The following is a 19,254-nucleotide window of genomic DNA, read 5'->3' as shown; positions in this document are numbered from 1 at the left end:
GAGGCGGAACATGAAGGCTTGTAGCTGCAGGAGGGAGATAGAGATGGTCTGTGAAAGTAAGAGAGGACATACAAATACAAACACACTCTAAATCTCACACACAAGCGAGCACACACTTAGAAGTATAAAGCATGCTTCCTTTTTTTTTTTTTAAATCCAGGCCTGACCAACGCTTCTCAAATTGGATCATAAGAACCAAAGAAGAAGAAAAAAAAAAATCAAGAGCTTTAATTTGTCAATTTTTGTCAATGAGTTCAATATTCATGGCGTAAACAAGAACCATCTCTAGCATCTTATGATGAGAAACATTAGTCAGTGAGATGTTGCTGTGGGATTAGAGCACTTCAACAGTACAAGCAGCTGATTCTTCGTTTCGTCCACTTGATGGCAGCCATGGACTGTGTGAGAGCTCGCTGTACAACCTGCTGCGTGTTATTACATCAGAAAACTTAAAGCAGAAAAGCCTAAGGGACACACATACATTAAGCAAATGGTAGCACAACCACCAAACTGTTCAGTACACGTCTGTGCCGCGCTGCGTGTCAGTCTGTGGGTGGGTGTTTTGGGGAGTTTTTGACTGAGATGCTCACATTATGCAACACATAATGCACTAAACAAGCAGGCTGAGTAACACATGAAAGCAGCTGTTCTCCGCATCCCTCTGAATCTACCTTGTACCAACTCCGCTGGGAACATGTAACGGCCGTCAGTAGTCACCGCTCGCTCTGCAAGAACCAACAGTTACTCAGTCAGCTTTCCTCACCGTCCACTTTATCAGAAGGATGACATGTGGTGGGAGTGAAACAAGGACAGATTTCAAGAAGGTATACAGTGAGTGTGTGTTGAAGAAAAGGTGTCCATGTGTGTCACACATATTTTAACTATGAGAAGTGTTAAAATATCAGAAACGACATCAGCTGGCATTTGTCTTGATTTTAAGTGGCTGCAAAGGAAGAATCAGATAAAATTGAATGATTTTTGACAAAAACCAGCAAAGTCAAACTTCCACCTGCCCCCACAGTTTTTCAGCCTCCTCCCCCTCATTCTCACCGTGATTCACCAGGAAGCGTAGTTTCTGAATCACTGCCAAGTTTCCTGATACTCTGTAGATGCCATCAGTGTCCAGTCCTGCAACATTAGACATGAAGGGACATCATCAAAACTCAACTGGCACATTATATAGAGTTTAAGATAAAATTCATTTTAAGGAAACTGGAGGTGATTTTGTTGTTTTTCTGGTCCTTTTAGTCACATGAATAATTCAGTTTGCCTAAAACTCAAAACGTGAATAAAGTAAAAGCACATTTTGCTACTTTGAGACATCTAAAAGAAAGAAGTTACATTTTGCATGATCACAAGGCCCTCGCCCCCCTGAATATTTTTCAACTTCCTCTTAACATTTCACAGCATTTGTTTCTTGATGAAGTGCCTATGTACTTTTGTTACGATAGTAAGCTTCTGCTTTTTCCACACTGGTTTACAATGTCAGAAAAGTCAGGTTTTATGAAACATCAATCATTAATATCCTATCAGACTGCTTTAAGTTTAAAATACACAGCTTCACAGTAATAAGGAGCCACTGACTGACATTTTGTGTATCATGGTGCTGTTATGAAACACACAGCTTTACTCCAGCTTATTGGCTGGTGTTTCAATATGGACCATAATTGTGATTATTATTATAAGTTGATTATCATTTCCTTGTTGTTGTATTTGTACAGTATGTTTTCTGTTTTCATTGATTAATTCAAGTGACTTTCAACTATAGATAGATAGATCAAAATAATAACTGGCAATCTGCAAATGATCCCTAGAAATATTTAAATCATCAAAAGCAGGGTTTTAAAGCCCTTGTGGTCAAACCACAGCTTTTTTGTGGATTAAATATTTATTGGCAGTATTGTTTCTAAACAGTTTCCAAGCAACTCAATTTTCTCTCATTTCGATCTCTCTCGGGCTGGCAGCTGTCATGAATCCCTCTCCTAATTTGTGCGTTTGAGTCTACTATCTTTCTGGCAAACAAAAAAACATTTTTCAGTGAATTTCTGTTTGATGATTTATGTCACAGAGATGAACAGCAGGTGCAGAGCTGCTGTCAAGCGACTGATGCTCAGTACAGGACTGAGGGTGTTTTCTCGTGTGTCCGCTTTAAGTTGAGAATCACATTAGCAGGAGACGGCTGTCTGCGGTGACTGTACCTCTCCTCTCCACAGCCTCAGTACAAAGTCTCACGAAGCGAGGGACGGTGCTCTTCTCTCGCTCACAGAGCATCTCCAGATGACAGCCAAACACCTGATCTGAAGAGCGATGACAGACGGACACAAACACACACACACACACGCAAGCACACTTTTAAGTCTGTTCAGAAGTTTTTTTTTTGTTTTTTTTTTTTTCAGAGAACAGACATGATGTAAGAGCTGCAGGCTTAAGTTAATCTAGTGATAAATTTACGGTTCACTATGGGAGAAAACCTCTACGTTCAACTCTGTTCCCAGCAGAGACATACTGTAGGCTCTCACTTGATGATGCAATACAATCCACGTACTGTATATTCTATAGGGTGGAAAAAAAAATCATATGCAACCCTTTACACCAGAGCATGGCACCATTATGCTGCTGTATGATCATACTATTTTATCTCTGATAAGGAGAGTGATGAACTTCCTTGTGAAAAAACATTCAACCATAAAAGCATCTGTTCCTGTTTTTAACTATATGTTCATTGTAGATGGAAAAATCTGTGCAGAAAGATCTTTTTGATATAAATCTACAGATGCATCATCATTTATGTGAATTCTCCAGAGATATGCAGGAAATGTCACGCCACAAGGAAGACAGCAATTCATGTTCACTAGCGGATGTGGCCTGCTCTTGCTACTGCGATGGCAGCCAGCTAAATGGGAAAATATCTTCAGCTTCACAGCAGAAGTCCATAGTTTGTAGTTTTACTTGTAATTTTGACAACTGAGCAAAAGAGACCATGCATTTCCAGCATTCACCACTGCCCTGTATGCTGCTGAGTATAGGATACACAAGCATTCGGATAGTCCCAAACTTCAAAAAGCAATCTCACCTTTAATAAGCCCTTTCTCCTGCAGGGCCTGCAGAGGAGGTCTCTTCAGGATCAGCTTCTTCAGCCGGGTCTTTACTCTTTTCCTCTCTGTGTTTTCAAGGTTGGACGTGGAGCGAGGGACTGCAGAGGGAGGAAAGGAGAAGGCAGAGGAGGAGGAAGAGGAGGAGGAGGTCAGTGCGGGGTGTTCGGCTGAGGGCCAGGAGAGCAGATGAGAGGGGATGGTGGTGAGGATGAAAAGCGGCAGGGCTGGGTGACGGCGGAGGTGAGACAGGACTGACTGGGGGATTATTTGCCATGGGGGCTGTCTGAAAATATAAGTGGGCTGAATGGATGAGAGAATGGAGGAGAGGATGGAGGGATGTAAGAGGCCTGTATGGAAGTTTGAAGAAAAAAGTGATGATGGCATGAGAGGCTATGAGTAAACTGGAGCGGAGGGCAGGGGCGGCTTTGTGTGATGCTCGTGTGAAGGAGGGGAGTCAGAATGGAGTGATGAGAGTCATCATGTGGTGATGACTTACGTGACGTTCTCCTCTCATCCTCGTCTCCACTGTGGTCCAGCATCTCCAAGCTGCCGGCTCTCCTCAGAGAGTACAGAAGGACATTGTCTAATGGGTTTTCACGGTCCTGGAGGGCAGGAAGAGTGAAACTATGTTAGTTTTGTTACATATAAACATTATACTATTTACTGTTTAAAACTTTTATTCGAATTGGCTTCTCAGTGCTCTGTCACAGTAGAATATTTACATATTGCAGAAGTGGTGATTTGTCTAGAACACCATACATGTTTCAGTTTAAAGCTTGACTGATGTTGCTACAACATTTTTGGCTTATTTTTGTTTTTTTAAAGCAGTATTTGGTGATTTTTTTTTTTTTTGCTACCTGGCAATAGTCGAACAACCTGTAAACGTAATGTTGACAACATATAAAATTCTTATGGTGAGCAAAAACTGACATAGAGGAATATTAAAATTCATTTGGAGTTAATATGGCCATCCGATGATTTCTACATTCACTTTTCTTTTAGCTCTGCTTTTGGTCTCCACCAACTCCTTAGGGAAATACCTAACTCTTTAGTCTGCTAAGTGCTGTTCCCCAGTTTCTTTTCACCAGTTTTAAAATAAAACTTTTGATCTTGAGTAACCATTTCAGCTAGGATTTCCCCTAAATTTTCTAAATGATGTAACTACAATTACTGATACTTCAAAAGATGAAGTATCAGCCAAAACACAGCTTATCACAGTGTACAGTGATAATGTAACAATGTCTGTTTATATAACATTCTACCTCCTTTCTTCAAGCATATTGATGCTGTATAAGTCAGTTGTTTAACATGTTTGCATTATAAAATAAATCAGTGTCCCCTAAAGCAAAGCAGTTTATCTATATTGCATTTTTCTTTTATGCGTGTGATATACATTAGGCATAAATGACATAAAAAAAAAACATAAGACATTCAAAGTGCAAGAACATATGAGCAAATGTGTGTGTTAAGATTTAGTAAAAGGCAGTGGAGAAAATCTTATGTACTGAGGGTATGACCTTATTTTGATCCAAAAGGGAAACCATATTAGCCACTAACAGAGATGTGGTAAATTTAAAGTGCAACTCTGTGTGTCTTGTTCTGTGTTTGTGTGTCTTACCAGCCTGTCGATGACATTCTGAATGGTTTTGTACCACTCTCTGACAAGAGAGTCAGTCTCTGACTGCAGCAGGAACTCATTGCCTGTCACTGTCCTCAGCTGAAACATAAACATTTGCAAACCAATTAAATGCATCACGACCTGTCCCCAAAGCTCCCCTCTGAGGATTTAAAGTATACATGTTTTCACACTTCCGTGGCATTTCTCTCATTCTAAACATAATGCAGCACTTACACTTAAATCTGCCACATTTCAGTGGAAAATTAATTTTTACTGCTTCCTCTCCCTCACTATGGGTCACAGTCGAGAGTCTGAGTGAAAGAAAGCTTCCCGCTCTCACTTCCCCCACTGATAAGGACCCTTTGCTGACAAAAATGGGATTCTAATTTCTGCTACTTACTGTATCTACGTTCTCTGTATACGTCAGCTCACAGAACTGTTAAAACTAAAAATAAAGGTGTCTCTGACGTCTGTACATTTGAGGAGTTTATGCTCATTTACAACATGTTGAATTTTTCAAGATTTAAAGAATGACAGAGGCATCTTGAAGGCATCTTGAGATCATGTGCTTCTCAAAGTTTCCCTTAACTTGGTTTTGTTAGTTATTTCACGTTTCTTACCTTGAAGACATTCTTTTTGCTGGATAGCTCATTGGCCCAGTGCAGTTGTGCTCCTCTTAAATCCACGCTGCTCTCAGGGCGACTGTTTCCAGGTTTCTGTTTTCGATAAATCGAGACACAAAAAAACATATATTTGTTGGCTGAATTGACTGATGTTTGTGTGTTTTTTGCTGTGCGCAATTTGCATGCCACCACTTTTTCCCCTTTTGATACACAATACCATCAACAATGCCATCAACATATCTGTGTTACCTGTTTTAAGAGCTGATGTGTGTCATTTTACTGCAAAGACCCATGAGAACAAAGTGAAAAGAAGACACACATAACGATCCTAAACATCCAGCTGTGTAGGTAGTTTCTTGAGGTGTCAAAAGCTTCTGGTCTTTGTGCAATGGACAAGAATCACCTGACTTGGGTAAGCTGCCATTTTATTTCATTTTCAAATAAGAAAAAAGTGACTCATGCTAAGTGTTAGCTGAGGATTTTGTAATCAAGAAATTTGAGACTTCACAGAATTTTCCACCCAGTTGTTTTGTACTGTAGCAAAACTTGTTTATGTAGAGACATTAACTCGACTAAAGCCATTAAACACAGGGCTTCTTTGAGCTCTTACCCAGCTGGAAGGTGTCTGTGATTTAGGATCTTTGAAGAAAACCAGACTGTTCCCAACCAACACCACCCATGAGGGACTCCAGTTTTTCCTGCAATCCAACAAACACGTGTTTTAATCAGTCAGGATTCAGTGTAGCAAATCATACTTGCCTTAATTTGCTTGAACACTACATTCATAAAACCAGGTGCAATCTAATTTGTCTTTAATGGGAGCAATCTCCTGACGTCTCACCTCAGTTTCCGGCCTCCCTCTGCAATCTTTGTCTTGTTCAAGAGGCCAGCTTTCTCCAGCTCCTGAGAACACATTAAAAGGGTTTAAAGTGCATTATAATCTGCTGTATTCAAGCACTAAGTCTTATACTGTCACACTAATGTTATCACTCAATAATAAGAGTGTGTGAGGACAAGTTTAAATGTTAACAGTAAAGTACAGCAGAGGGCTTTTCCTCTGTGTAATATACTGCATCCTGAGCAAACCCATTTAACTTAACTGTTGCATCATTCAAAAAAATAGCAGGAGGGGAGCTGCTCTAAAATCTCCCACTGCGGTATGGCCCCGTTTAAGGTGCAGGAGAACCGAATTAATCCTGACTGTGAAGTTATAAGTGTCGAGTACAGTACATAAAGACAGTGGGGAACAAACTGAAGAAAAGCTGGGTGAAGAAGGACCGAAAAATTACATCTGAATAACTCAAGTGCCAGTGTCACCAGCGGGTATCTCACAACATCTGCAAACAAAACCCAAACTATCTGCTGATGATTTGTAATAATGAGTGAGTTGACCCTTTAATATCTTACTGGGTAGACCAATATCTATTGATCTATCTATATTGATATTAAATCCATGTAAAATACATACAGGTGAGTTCATTTATGAAGTAAAAGGCAGTATGGTCTCACCGGTGTGCAGCCATCGCTGTCTGGAGAGCTCTCAGGAGAAGGAGGCTCCACGACAATGTTGGTCACATTGCAGGAGTAATCTCTGCACTGCTGGACCAGCTGAAAGACAGGAAATGGGCATTGTCACCATCAGCTTCATTTGTCTATATGTGTATATGCAACAGTGCAGTGCTTCCCTCTGTTCATGTTTATCTGCATTTCCTCTGCTCTCTGAGTGCCGGTGAACACGTTTTATGAGCTTGTGCATATGTGCTCTGTAGGTGAGTACCTTGCCATTCTCAGGCAGGATCATAGATTGGGAGTGGCTGAGCTGCTGCTTGGCATCATGCAGGGGGGCAGAGCTATGGCACTGGGCATCTGCATTGCTGAACGTCATCGTGCTCAGGGTATCAGAGGAGACTGCACGCTGCATGCTCTTCATGGGGGTTAAGGGTCAGGGTCACATGTTTGGGTTGGTGGTCAGAGGGGAACAGACAAACAAGGGCAATTGCTGATTTATGGTGAGCAAACTGAAGAAAAAACATACTCCTGTGGCACTTTTAAATCTACAGATTGTGTTCAAAGCCTGAGAGACCTGATATAAGTTTGTTTTCTTCTGAATAATTGTATGCAGAATGTCGAAGAACCTTTTTCTTTATCTTATATTTACTGTATATTTTAGTATTTAGTTGATGCTCTTGCCTTAAGCAACCAGAGTGCAACAGTACAATGAGCATAAATTCCTAAACAATTAAAATTACAAACAAGCAACAGTAAGGAACAGCAGAAAGGTCAGGGCCTTTTCAGAAATTCATCATCCAGTTTCTCCCCTTATTTCTAAATTTCACTTCCTGTATGCACTAACACATACACTTCAAGCATTTTATGCCAAAACCAATTCATGCAAACAAGCATAATTATTTAGTTTTGCTGCAGTGGATGTATTTGTTAAAGACAAGCACTCTGATGCTGCATGATTGCTTTGTTTCTCTGACAGATGACAGCAGAGGTGGTAAAAGGTTTCAAATAATCAGTTCAGGTTAAAAGAGCCATAGACAGGCACTGAGGCACTGAATGCAGACTTGCAAATCATTCGCACAGTTGTTTACTTCACCTCTCTCACTTTGGTCAAGAACCTAACACAGTGTCTCAGCATCAGTATTTCAACAGGTTTCTTTTGTACATCTGTTCTCAGGAGTTCTCATACAGTGGTAGGCATCTTGAGATTTTCTCTCATGTCAGATCAAGTCTGACTTAAGCTCCAAGTATTTTAAACTTCTCTCAATTTCTCTTTGAGGAAGAACAACAATACGGTAGCAGTGCTCCATACAGTTACCTGTCTGAACTGCAAATTTGATCTGAACTATTCTGGCACTCAGAGAAACACCGATGAGGGTGCATAACTGCCTGTCCTGAGAACTCTGCACATTAGCAGATGGAGAAACACTGCAGCTTCTTTGAAATGTTCAACTTGTTTTGCTTCACTTCACAGGAGAGACAGATTGTCAGACACAATGATGCATGCATGAGCATCTGTAACTTTACATGCAAAATATTTACGCCTACAATCCCACACACACACATTTACAAGTGTGTATGATCGCACACAAATGCACATATTCATACAACTTCAACTTTTGCAGCAATAGCCATAACTAAGTACCTTTCCCAATCCCTGTAACCTAGTTTCAACAATCAGACTAAATATTCCTCCTAATGTTTGCCATCTCTTCATGCAAGGTGGATTAGCACTAAGAGCCAAATCTGCTCCTTTGCTAAGAGGAGGCCTTTAAAAGGGCTTTAAACCAAGCGCACCCACACCCCACTGTGATGCAACATGTTGCAGTAAGAACTGCTTGGATAACAGCCTTTCTTTTTACACCATGAGTTGCTATTTCACCACCTTAATATGCATAAATGCTGATCTCTGAGAATCTAAAGAGCATAGCTGGCAGTACTTTAATGTATTCTACAGTAATACAGTGGAGATGCAGTTTTTGCAAATCTAACGACTCAAGTTCATTGATTTTCATGAGGAAAACACCCTCCATCAAAAGCCCTTTAAGTGCTGACAAAACACTTAGGATTACCTTCACAGTCAGTCACGCAAACAACAATACCAATGAAAGAGCTGTCATCTAAACGTTTTTAGGTAGTCCAAGTCATCTATAGATATTCATGTGTCGACATAAGTTAATGACCTTGGTGGTCAATACTGTATGCAAGAGTAACATGAAGCAGGATTTTATATTTTCTTATCTTGGTGACAAAGTCAAGGTGGCAAACTAAGCCAGCAGAGTTCTGTGGTGTCCCATTTTGTTAAGTAAATGCATCCTGGTGTGCAGGGAAAATATGTAAAGCTGGCAAAGGGTGTTATCTTTAACTTTAGTCTTTGACTGCAGATTTTTTACAAGGTGAAAGTCAAGGTGAAATGCATTAGATGCCCTGTGGCGATGAAAGAGTGCAGCTGATATAGAGAGGAGTTTCACCTGTTTCATCTGCCAGCCACTGTCAGTATTCCTCTGGTGGCTCCCGCGGAGGAAATCAGGTGACAGCTAGAGAGAGAGAGAAAGAAGAGAGATGCAGGAAGACAAACACATGAAACTTAGATGAACACTTGCTATTAATATTATGTAAATTTAAACACAGGTATACTCAATTTTCTGTATAACTGAGCTGCAGAAAAGATAAAAGAAATCTTCACTTTTTGTTTAATTGTGCTACAGTGAGTTGGGATCAAAATGGCAGCCATTTGGGTGCTATTCACACCAACATGAAAAACAGGATGCAGACTTCTTTTTTTTTTTTTTTTTTTAAAGTTAAGTGCAGTGAAGCCCAGGCTAACGCTCACACCAATAGCGAAACTACTCCTCTGCCCCCCTTACATCCTGCCAGCTAAAACTGCTCTTTGATTCACCAGCATAGCACAGAAGTACACACAGAGACACAAACACCCATAGCCATCTGAAGTCAATGACAGGCAGTTGCTGCCGTTACTCAGTTTGACTGAAAGTTTCATTGCATAGTACTTGTTTGACTCAAGCATGCTGATCTTTTCTTCTTTAACTTCTGTTATTGAACTGGGCCGCTCATCGCATACATCCACATTAGCACAGTCATGTCAGCTTTCTGTGACAATGACAGTCAGTACCAGTGCCTCTGACACGGAAAAGCTATTTTAAGTGAACCATATTAGCATGATAGTCAAATAAAACATATTCTGTTCCATTTAACAGGCAAGACATTTCACGTGCTGCCAGAAATCCAACAGCAATAAGGAACATAACACAATTATGTAAATGATACTGAGTAGGAAACTTAAATGAACTTACAGCATAGGTATTCATTATCACTGATTATCCAGTAATACAATCCAGGCCAACTCTCGTCTCTTAGTGCTTGATATCTGTCGAATTTAAGTCCTCAGCTTTCTGCTGTTTCATGTCATGGTACTTTTTCTTCTTGGTGTCAAAACGTAAAAACCATTCATCTCTCCCTCTTGTCTCAGCCTGCGTCTACTTCCCCATTCTAGAGGGAAGCTGGGTTTTTTTTTATCTGTTAGTACAATCAGTCTCAGTAGGGCAGCTCAACCAGGAAGGTAGGCTCAACTGAATAACCACACCAGAACTCTGCTGACATTACCACGTGAACCACTGTCCAAAAGAATTGTTTGTAAGGTGTGTAGGCAACGACAGAGGTGGAGGAAATATTTAGATGATTTATTTCTAATATAAGTATCTTTATACATTACCACGTGAACCACTGTCCAAAGGAATTGTTTGCAAGTTGTGTAGGCAATGACAGAGGTGGAGGAAATATTTAGATGATTTATTTCTAATATAAGTATCTTTAAATCTTTAAATTATATCTTTAAAAGTAGCCCATTTCTACTAAGGCTTTAGTTTTCAAATTTTCCTCAAGTACTACATTATTTTCTAGATTGATCAATTAGTTGTCGAACCAACAGCTCAAGAACCAATGATGTTCAGTTTACATTGATATGAAACAGAGAAACGCAGCATATCCTAACATTTAACAAGCTGGAATGAGATAATGTTTTTTTCTAGAAGATGAGCGATTAATCAAAAATCAAAATCATTTTTTAATAGTTGATTAAATTAATTGCCGATTGACTGGCTAAACAAGTAATTGTCTGTGTTAATGCTCTAGTCTCAAATATACAAAATACGTCAGGGAGTAAAAAGTACAACAGATCCTTCTGAAATGAAGTAGCATACAAGCATGAAGTAAAATGGATATACATGCGATGTGCTAGTACCTTAAAATTGTACAGCATTTGAGTATATGACGGTAATCACTTTTGAAAAATTTGTACATATGAGCTCACAAAGGACAGGAAGGAGACAACATGATTAAGGTTCTAAGAATTCTCAAAAATAAAAATCTAGGGTAGAGGACGCTGTGTGTTAACAAGTAATGTGGGTCATTTGGGGTTTTAACACCTGGGTCATAAACTCATGTGGCATGCAGTGTGCATTATATATCATCTGTTAAGTTCCTATTCGGTAATACATGTTCCACAGAATAAAAACTGACACATATAGGTCAACAGAATGCATCTCAAACCGACTTGATGGGGTATCACTGCTTTGATCATGTGGGTATTTTTTTGATGAGCTACATTAAATTTGAAACACTGACGCAACATTGAGGCAACGCATCCTTGAGATGCAAAATGCTTATCCCTAACAATCAGGATCACAGAGCTTGTGTCACTTCCCTGCATAAATGCCGTCACCGAATTAGTGGACAGGTCAATTTCATCGAAGGCTGTTGCATAAATTCCCAAAACCTTTACATTTGATACAACAGATGTACTTCCTCACTCAGTGCGTACAAACACACTCTTGTAAAATCAAGTTTCCAAAAAAGGTGAAAAGAATGATACAGTGGAGGTTTTTACTGTGACAGCATCTGTGAGGTCAGGGAGAGCTTTAAGGTCAATGACATGTTTCAGTGAGTGGTTTTAAATTTAGCTTTGTTTTGTAACGTTTTGGATTTTAAAAAAGTCCTCTGTCTCCCTCTGTGTAGCCCTAATGGCTTCTGCTCATCTGCATCAGATCAAGAGGCATTACCTTTTTATTCTCTCCAGGGATTAGCCCAACAAAAACATCATTTTGAGAGGAAGTGTGTGTCAGAGGACAGTTAATAAATAAATAAATAAATAAATAAATAAATAAATAAATAAATAAGGCACTGAGTCGGTCAGTAAACAATGTGGCAGCTAGAAAGATGTAATCCCCTTTTTAATTTGGCCACGCTCAGCATTTCTCTCTGCTTCAATGTGGTACACACTGCTAGTCTGGACACTGTGCATTCTGGGTGACAGAGGCTGACAACAGCCTCACATGTGAGATTGGCACGGGGTCTGTGTTTTTCATCTCTCTGCAGTTTGTTCTGTCTGACCGTGTTTACAGATGGCAAAGCACAGCTGTTTGCACTTAAATGTTGAATGTTACATAAGAATTATTATTTAATACTTTTAATAATTATGTACACAACAGGACATTTAGGAACATAAAAGCGTCTTGACAGTTCTAATTAACCAAATAAATTAATGAGTGTAAAAAAGTAAACCAACATGAACTTACTATCTTGGCAGAAACGCTTACTTGGCAAACAGGGTCAAAAAAAAAAAAAAACATTTCCCACCACCTAATTAGAACAAACTTCCTTATGAGAAGGATCACAGAGACAGCAAACAATTCCAATGTGAGTGAGCAGCAAAATTAACCAATAAGGGTAAGATATATATTTATATATACACACCCCACACACACACACCCCCACACACGTGTCAGGGCAACATAAGCCCAAGGGAGGTTACAACAGTTTATCACAGTCTAAGTCCTCACTAATGTCTATCTATATCTATCTACATAACTGTCTATCTATAATAGTTTTCTTTCCCTCCAACCGTCCTCGTCACTTTCTACTTCAGCTAGTCTACTGGTGCTTTTTATAAGTCTTTTTATATAAGACTTCAAACAAGGCAGGCTCAAAATACCTGACAGCACAAAGACTAAGCAAAAGATGGTTTTCTTGGCTTTGTACCTGTGGCTGTTAGTTAAATGTCAGGGTGGAGACAACAGCAACAGTAGCAGAGCAAGACCTTTCCCAATTAAGACGTGTTATCATTATGCAACATTCTGTCACTATACTCAAGGATCTCAAACCTCATCCAAATTCAGTCATCCCAAAACCTCCCCATTTACTCTGATTGCCATAATTTAACTGTTAAATCACGCAAAAGGACGTCAGGAGGCCTGAATTTTACCACCTCTGTACAACGGCCTTACCCTGTGCATGGTTCCATTGCCAGCTTCAGGAAGTGGTAATGACAGATGGCTAGTTTCCCTTGGTAATGTCTGAGGTTGTACTGGGCTGCCCTGCCAGAGAAACACACACACATATTGTTGAGTTAATGCTGTCTGTCTGTCAGTAACATTGTCCACTTAATGTACAATATTCAGCACCATTCCGTGTGTTGCAGGAATACTTAGATGTTTTGGGGGAATACGCTTATTGGCTGTCTTTTAGTTAAAATGAATGACCCCACTTTTGCAGTTGTTCGGTAAAAGACAGCCAGCAACCAGTCAGCTTAGTTTAGCGTTAAGAGTGAAACCGGGAAAAACAGCTAACCTGGCTCTGTCAAACGGTAACAAAATTTACCTGTTAGAACTGTTTTATGGGGGGGTTATGTGCTTGGACGTGCTTTCTTGGATGAGAGCAGTAACTTTCACTGGTTGCCTGGCAACTGAGCCATATACATGCAATTTTTATACTTTGGTTTTTGCATGGATTAAACAAATGAGATATAAGTAAATCAGGTGAATTAGTAGGTAAATTTTGATAGCTTAGGACTGAGCTAGGCTAGCTGTTTCCAGGCTTTATGCCAAGCTAAGCTTTCTCCTGGCTATAGCTTCATAATCAACAGACAGATATAAGATGGATATCAATCTTCTAATGTAACTTTAAGCACGAAAGCAAACAAGCATATTTCCTAAAATGTAAAACTATTCCTTTAAAGTTGTCTGTTTCTGTTGATGACTTTGGTCAGTTACTTTGCAATATTAGGCAACTCTCTAAGTGTCAAGTTCAAAGTGAGAATATGTAGAGTGACTGCCACTCAAACTCATATATGAAACTACTCCACGTGCTGTGGAAAGCTGTCCTGTGATCACTGTGTGTGCAACCCTCTCTGCATCACCTCATGTGTAAGTCAAGAGAAAATTGCGTTCCTTTAGGTCTTATGAAGTTTTTTGGCTGAAAAGGTCCCTTTTAGTGCTGATACACTCAAACTATGTGAGCATATAAATGAGCATTCCTTTTTATTCTACACTCTGACCCTTTTCTATCCTTTCCTTTGAGAAAAGCAGCTTTCATCCAGCTCTGAAATTGCCCACCGTTTCAAAATTTTGCGGCTAAGAAAAAAAGAAAAAAGAAACACAGATTCAGGAGGAGTAACAAACAGTACTAGGTGTTGTACCTTGTTGTCAGTGTGTCCACGAGCCCGACGAGGGGGTTTCCAGGACCTCTCCTTGGTGAGGGTGTTAACATAGAAGAATCTACCTGTAGCTGGGTCTGAGTACTGCTCCCACAGGTCCTTGATCTGAAGAGGCTGTTGACCCGGGGCAGGTTGTGGTGGCTCTGGCTGCGACAGCGGTTTCTCTGGCTGTATGCTTTCAGTGTAAAGAGGGGAGTCTTGCCAGGACAGCTGTGACAGATAGGACTCTGTTGGGACCTTGTAGGCAGACAGAGAAAAAGGGGAAAAAGCAATAGAGAGAGAGAGACAGAGAGAGAATCAGAGGAAGAGGGAAAAACAGAGGTGACATGGAGGAAAAACAAGTGAAACTTAAATACAAAAGTAAAAAAAAAAAGAAAAACATGATTCAACGGACAACAACCCCTCTCCTCTCACTGTGGCTCTCAGCCTCAAGCCCAGTCATTGATACTGAAGGTATAAATCTTTAAAAACAGGTCACAAATGTAAAGTTGCATTTTGTTTCATTAGGTCTTAATAATTCCCTAAAACAGCTGGGCACTGTAGTTTATAGTGCATTTGTTCAGGACTATTTTCGGTTGCAGATTAATACACATTTGGTCCACTAGTGAGTATTTATGGCAGTAGGATGATCTCTGTTGGACTGACCCTTTTAACGTCACCCAGTACAACATGCAGTAAAGGATGTGCTTGTAATAGCTTTTGGACAACATCAGAGGTTTGAGAGGAATAATCTATGTTATTTGTTCATAAAGTTGAAAAGACATATAAATGTTGGTTTTGGATTTTCTTTTTTTTTGTGGGACCTACTGATTAAAAGTTATGGGAGCTATCTTTTAATGACCTGAAGAGAATGTACGTGTGCAATACTATAAAGAGTACAGTCTAGATCTCTATATGGAAAGTACCTTGAGACAACTTCTGCTATGATTCAGTGCTATATAAATAAACCTGAATTGAATGTAATTAGTTCCTGTTACCATGTCTCTGATTACGTATTTGTTCAACCCAATATGCATTACCATTCAAAGCTTTTTTTTTTTTTTTTTGAGAAAGTTTTCTTTATTCAAGGCCCCAAAGTAGCTTCTATATGCTGTAGAGATTGTATAGTACAACTTGAGCTTGACTTGGCTACAATGTGCGAAAAAAAAATGTGTGTTTTCATAATAGCACAGATCAGGTACCAGAAGCAGAGTATATCAGGGCCTTGAACAAACACAATGTTCTCAGTGTGGAGAGAAGAGACAGGAACCCCACAGAAACCACAAAGAGAAACAAATAAATCCCACTGTAGAATAACCAGTCAGACTCTGGATTAAGACAGAGCTTATAGAAACGCATGTGCTTGGCCAGATAGAGAGGACTAAAGCAACAGCTACAAGAGAGGAGATCTGCAAATCCAATGAAATTAATTGAAAGGATATGCATGGAAGATCATCTTTCCACGAAATATAGCTGACACATAATTCACTAACTGATTGACTGGCTAGCTGGTTGATCCCTGTTACATAACACATAGCACACAGGTTTGTCAGATAATGACTGACGGGACATGTGTGTGTATGGATCCAAGTTGTGTGCGTGCAGGTTCATGGATGTGTGTGTGAATGGATGTGACACATAAAAAGTTGTGTGACTGCAATTTACTCCAGGGGGCAGCACTGAGTCATCCGCTCGCCTGAAACTTACTGTCCCATTGTTTCCTTCTGTTCACCTTAGTGGTTACATCAAAACCTATGTTTCCCAACAGGGTTAAACAGGGCAATTGCTCATTAACACTATGCAAAGCACTTTTAGGTCATTTTGTAACAACATGACAGAGCTTATGTGTTTCTGGGCTGTGTATTGATTCCTCTCCTGCCAACCTGTAATCAATCCATTACCTCAGTCAGTAGCTTAAAAGTCAATGATGGGCCAACAATATATATTTTAACAAAATTATTCCAGAGCAACAGCGGATTGTCTTCCCCTGGAAAAATTCAAACCGGTATATACTAACCATGATTTGCTGCTGCGCCAGCACCAATATGCTGCGTTATATGATAAATGTAAATGCAGAGAAAAAATAAAACATTTTCTTTGTTCAGCAGATTAAAAGAAGCGATTTGTGTCAGAAGAAAACCGTTAAAGATCAGAGAGACCTGCGCAATGGAAGGAAGATGCAGTCTTCTTTGAATTTGTGTTTAATTTGTATATATAACTAAAAATAAAAACTTATTTTCACCTGGCATGGTTTACCTCCACACTTACATGCAATAGAGCCATTATTAATGTTATTAGTTACACCTATGCCTTTCATGTGATGACAAATCAGGTCTGTCAATAGACTTTCCAAATAAGATAGCTGTAAGAATTAGTTTGTTTCCACATCTCTGAATTGCTTCTCACATCTCTAATTTTGTTCAGAACTTTGAATGATGAATTGCCCATTCAAGTAAAATATAAAAGGCTCAGTAAAAATCAAAGAAAGCAAAATGTGGTTCATTATTCTGTTCAAAATGCTTTTCAAACAAACTGCTGACAGTACAATAATTACTTCCTGAAGTACGATTCATGCCACTTCTATAAAAGATGAAACGTAGTACACAAAGACATGTAGCTCATTTTTTTCCATCTAGTTAAAGATTACCAAAAATGATAAGTAAAAGTTAATCACAAATGTTATCACCTGTATTGCCAGCCCTTTCATTGGTTTCTTGGCCAGAATAGTGGACTCCCAGATCTTATTCATTGTTTTTCATAAACTTCCTCTTCAACCTCTTCTTTTTCTGGTTTGATATTCTCATCCTCTTCGAGGTCAGACACTTACTCACAGCTGGTTTCTTGCTAACTGATGCTACCAGAGAATGACATGGGCAAGATAGAGCAGCTATATTTATAGACCGGTAATATGAGAACTAGCCAATGCTGTGCTAGACATACTGCACAGTAATATTGTGTTTCCTCAAATAAAGATACAGGTGTAAAATGTTGGTTTTAATGTGTGAGCCCTATGGTTGGAAAAAAAATCAATATGTGAAAGAGAGGAAATTGTTGCAAGTGTGAAGGTGTGACTCTAATTGCATGTGAGAACTTTATACACTTTGTGTTTGAAAGGTTTGGTTTCCGTAAGGGGGTGTCTAAACAGCTTTTTCAGTTCTTTGTTCAGGGTTATACATTTATTTCCTATACTAGGTTATATTTGGCTGGAAGCACAACAGATGTGAAAACCAGAATAATTGCCTTTATTTTGTTCAGTGTGATGATCATTTATTTACACGTTTGGATGTCTAATGCGAAGCATGTCATGAGATCTTGTATACATCCGATAGTAAAGAGTAAAGTTGAAAATCGGGGGCGACTAGGTGGTTTAGTGGTCTTGTGTACATACCCGCATTGTTACTAATTTGAGTCAATATAGGGGCCCTTGTCATTTCATCACTCTCTCTCTGTGTTTCCTCTCTCATGTCATATACTGTTCCACCAAAAGTGTACACCCCTGTCCACATCATGGTATAGGCTAGGTCCCTCAGTTCCAATTATGGGAAATCTTAATGTTACAGCAAGGAATGATATTTTAGACAGAAGTCCTATGAAGTTCTCTGAAGGCTCTTTCCTGTTTCAACATGACCATGCCTGTTTACACAAAGTTAGGTCTACAGAGACGTCTGGTGTGGAGGAAAACAACTGACCTGCACAGAGCCCTGACTTCAGCTCCATGCAGCACCTTTGGAATGAATTTTGGAATGAATCTTATTGCCCAACATCGCCGGTTGACTTTAATGCTGTTGTGACTCAACTGGCGCAAATCCCTGCAGGAAGGTCCCTAAAACTTGTAAAGAGCCTTCCCAGGAGAACGGAAGCTATTGTAGCAGCATATCAATGGCCTGAGAAGGTCAAAAATCACTCATGGGCTTTACGACATCCACAGACTAGTTTACATATGTATTTTACATTCATTTTGGTCATATGCCATAAAACAAAGCAAAACTTAACAAGAAAACTCATAAAGAACAACGTACGGTGAGAGAGAGAGAGAGAGAGAGAGAGAGAGAGAGAGAGAGAGAGAGAGAGAGAGAGAGAGAGAGAGAGAAAGAGAGAGTGTGTTATGACCTGAATGTGGCTGCGATACTGGTATTTAAGGCTTGAACAAAGTAAAGAGAGAGAAGGGGGCAAATACAGACACAGACAGCAGCAGACAGGGAGGGAGCGAGAATGAGAGAGATGGAAAAAGACCACTGTCATTTCCACTGAGATCACTGGTATCCAAAGTCGGAAGTCACTTGTGGCTGCACGGTTCAGTGGAAGCAAAACTCCTTTTGTAGAGGCAGTTTGATACTCAGCTGTGGGATTTTCCTTCAGCTGACAGACAGATAACTATTGAGTATTCACCAATGACGCCTTGTGTAATCCCCACTGATGTAATATAGGGAAGCTCTGACGTCATGACAATGTGAACTTGATTGCTGCTCTAGGAGGATTATTAAGGTCAAGTACAGACGTAAATCGAATACAGCCTCTGCTGCCATGGCTGAACATCGTCCATCGGTGGGATTCAAGATTAACACCAGGACTGTTTTATTCTAATCAGTTTTGTACAAAATGAATACAACTATGATTATTTGTTTCTAACCAAAAGGTTTGTCTGATTATATTAAGTAAAAAAATTAACTATATCTTTGAACTATGCAAAGATGGGAAGCTCAAAACAACAACGCAAAAACCTGTACAAGTTTGATTTGAAGCCTGCATTGCACATGCACTGAGAATGGTCTTTTGATGCAGGACACATCTGGTATCCAGTATCCAGTATAAGTTTGAAAAGAAAAATATTTGGATATTCATTAATTCTGGATTTTTTAATGAGAGAAGAGGAACAGATCTAATTTTAGTAATTTCTAACCAGTGCACTTTTAATTGAAAAAC

At 39.6% G+C, this 19,254-nt stretch overlaps 1 protein-coding gene across 4 annotated transcripts in view; it reads right to left on the bottom strand.

Annotated features, from left to right (window-relative positions):
- The window catches only part of arhgap9 (Rho GTPase activating protein 9), a 39,434-nt gene that overhangs the window by 5,283 nt on the left and 14,897 nt on the right, over positions 1-19,254 (bottom strand). Inside the window, exons 6-19 of one of the 4 annotated variants that reach the window (XM_041033447.1) lie at positions 14,335-14,589; positions 13,145-13,234; positions 9,314-9,379; positions 7,114-7,260; positions 6,846-6,944; positions 6,178-6,239; positions 5,947-6,034; positions 5,334-5,429; positions 4,714-4,812; positions 3,592-3,697; positions 3,074-3,193; positions 2,199-2,297; positions 1,051-1,128; positions 672-725 (exon numbers count right to left, since the gene is read on the bottom strand). In XM_041033447.1, the coding sequence (XP_040889381.1) occupies positions 672-725; positions 1,051-1,128; positions 2,199-2,297; positions 3,074-3,193; positions 3,592-3,697; positions 4,714-4,812; positions 5,334-5,429; positions 5,947-6,034; positions 6,178-6,239; positions 6,846-6,944; positions 7,114-7,260; positions 9,314-9,379; positions 13,145-13,234; positions 14,335-14,589 (1,459 nt within the window). The remainder of the gene's footprint in view (positions 1-671; positions 726-1,050; positions 1,129-2,198; positions 2,298-3,073; positions 3,194-3,591; positions 3,698-4,713; positions 4,813-5,333; positions 5,430-5,946; positions 6,035-6,177; positions 6,240-6,845; positions 6,945-7,113; positions 7,261-9,313; positions 9,380-13,144; positions 13,235-14,334; positions 14,590-19,254) is intronic. The other 3 variants (XM_041033449.1, XM_041033448.1, XM_041033450.1) reach the window with 3 other exon arrangements.

The sequence above is a fragment of the Toxotes jaculatrix genome, chromosome 3 (genome assembly GCF_017976425.1).
Source record: "Toxotes jaculatrix isolate fToxJac2 chromosome 3, fToxJac2.pri, whole genome shotgun sequence".
Taxonomy (NCBI): domain Eukaryota; kingdom Metazoa; phylum Chordata; class Actinopteri; family Toxotidae; genus Toxotes; species Toxotes jaculatrix.
The sequence above is the reverse complement of the archived record's forward strand: the minus strand, read 5'-3'. Positions and strand labels throughout refer to the sequence as shown.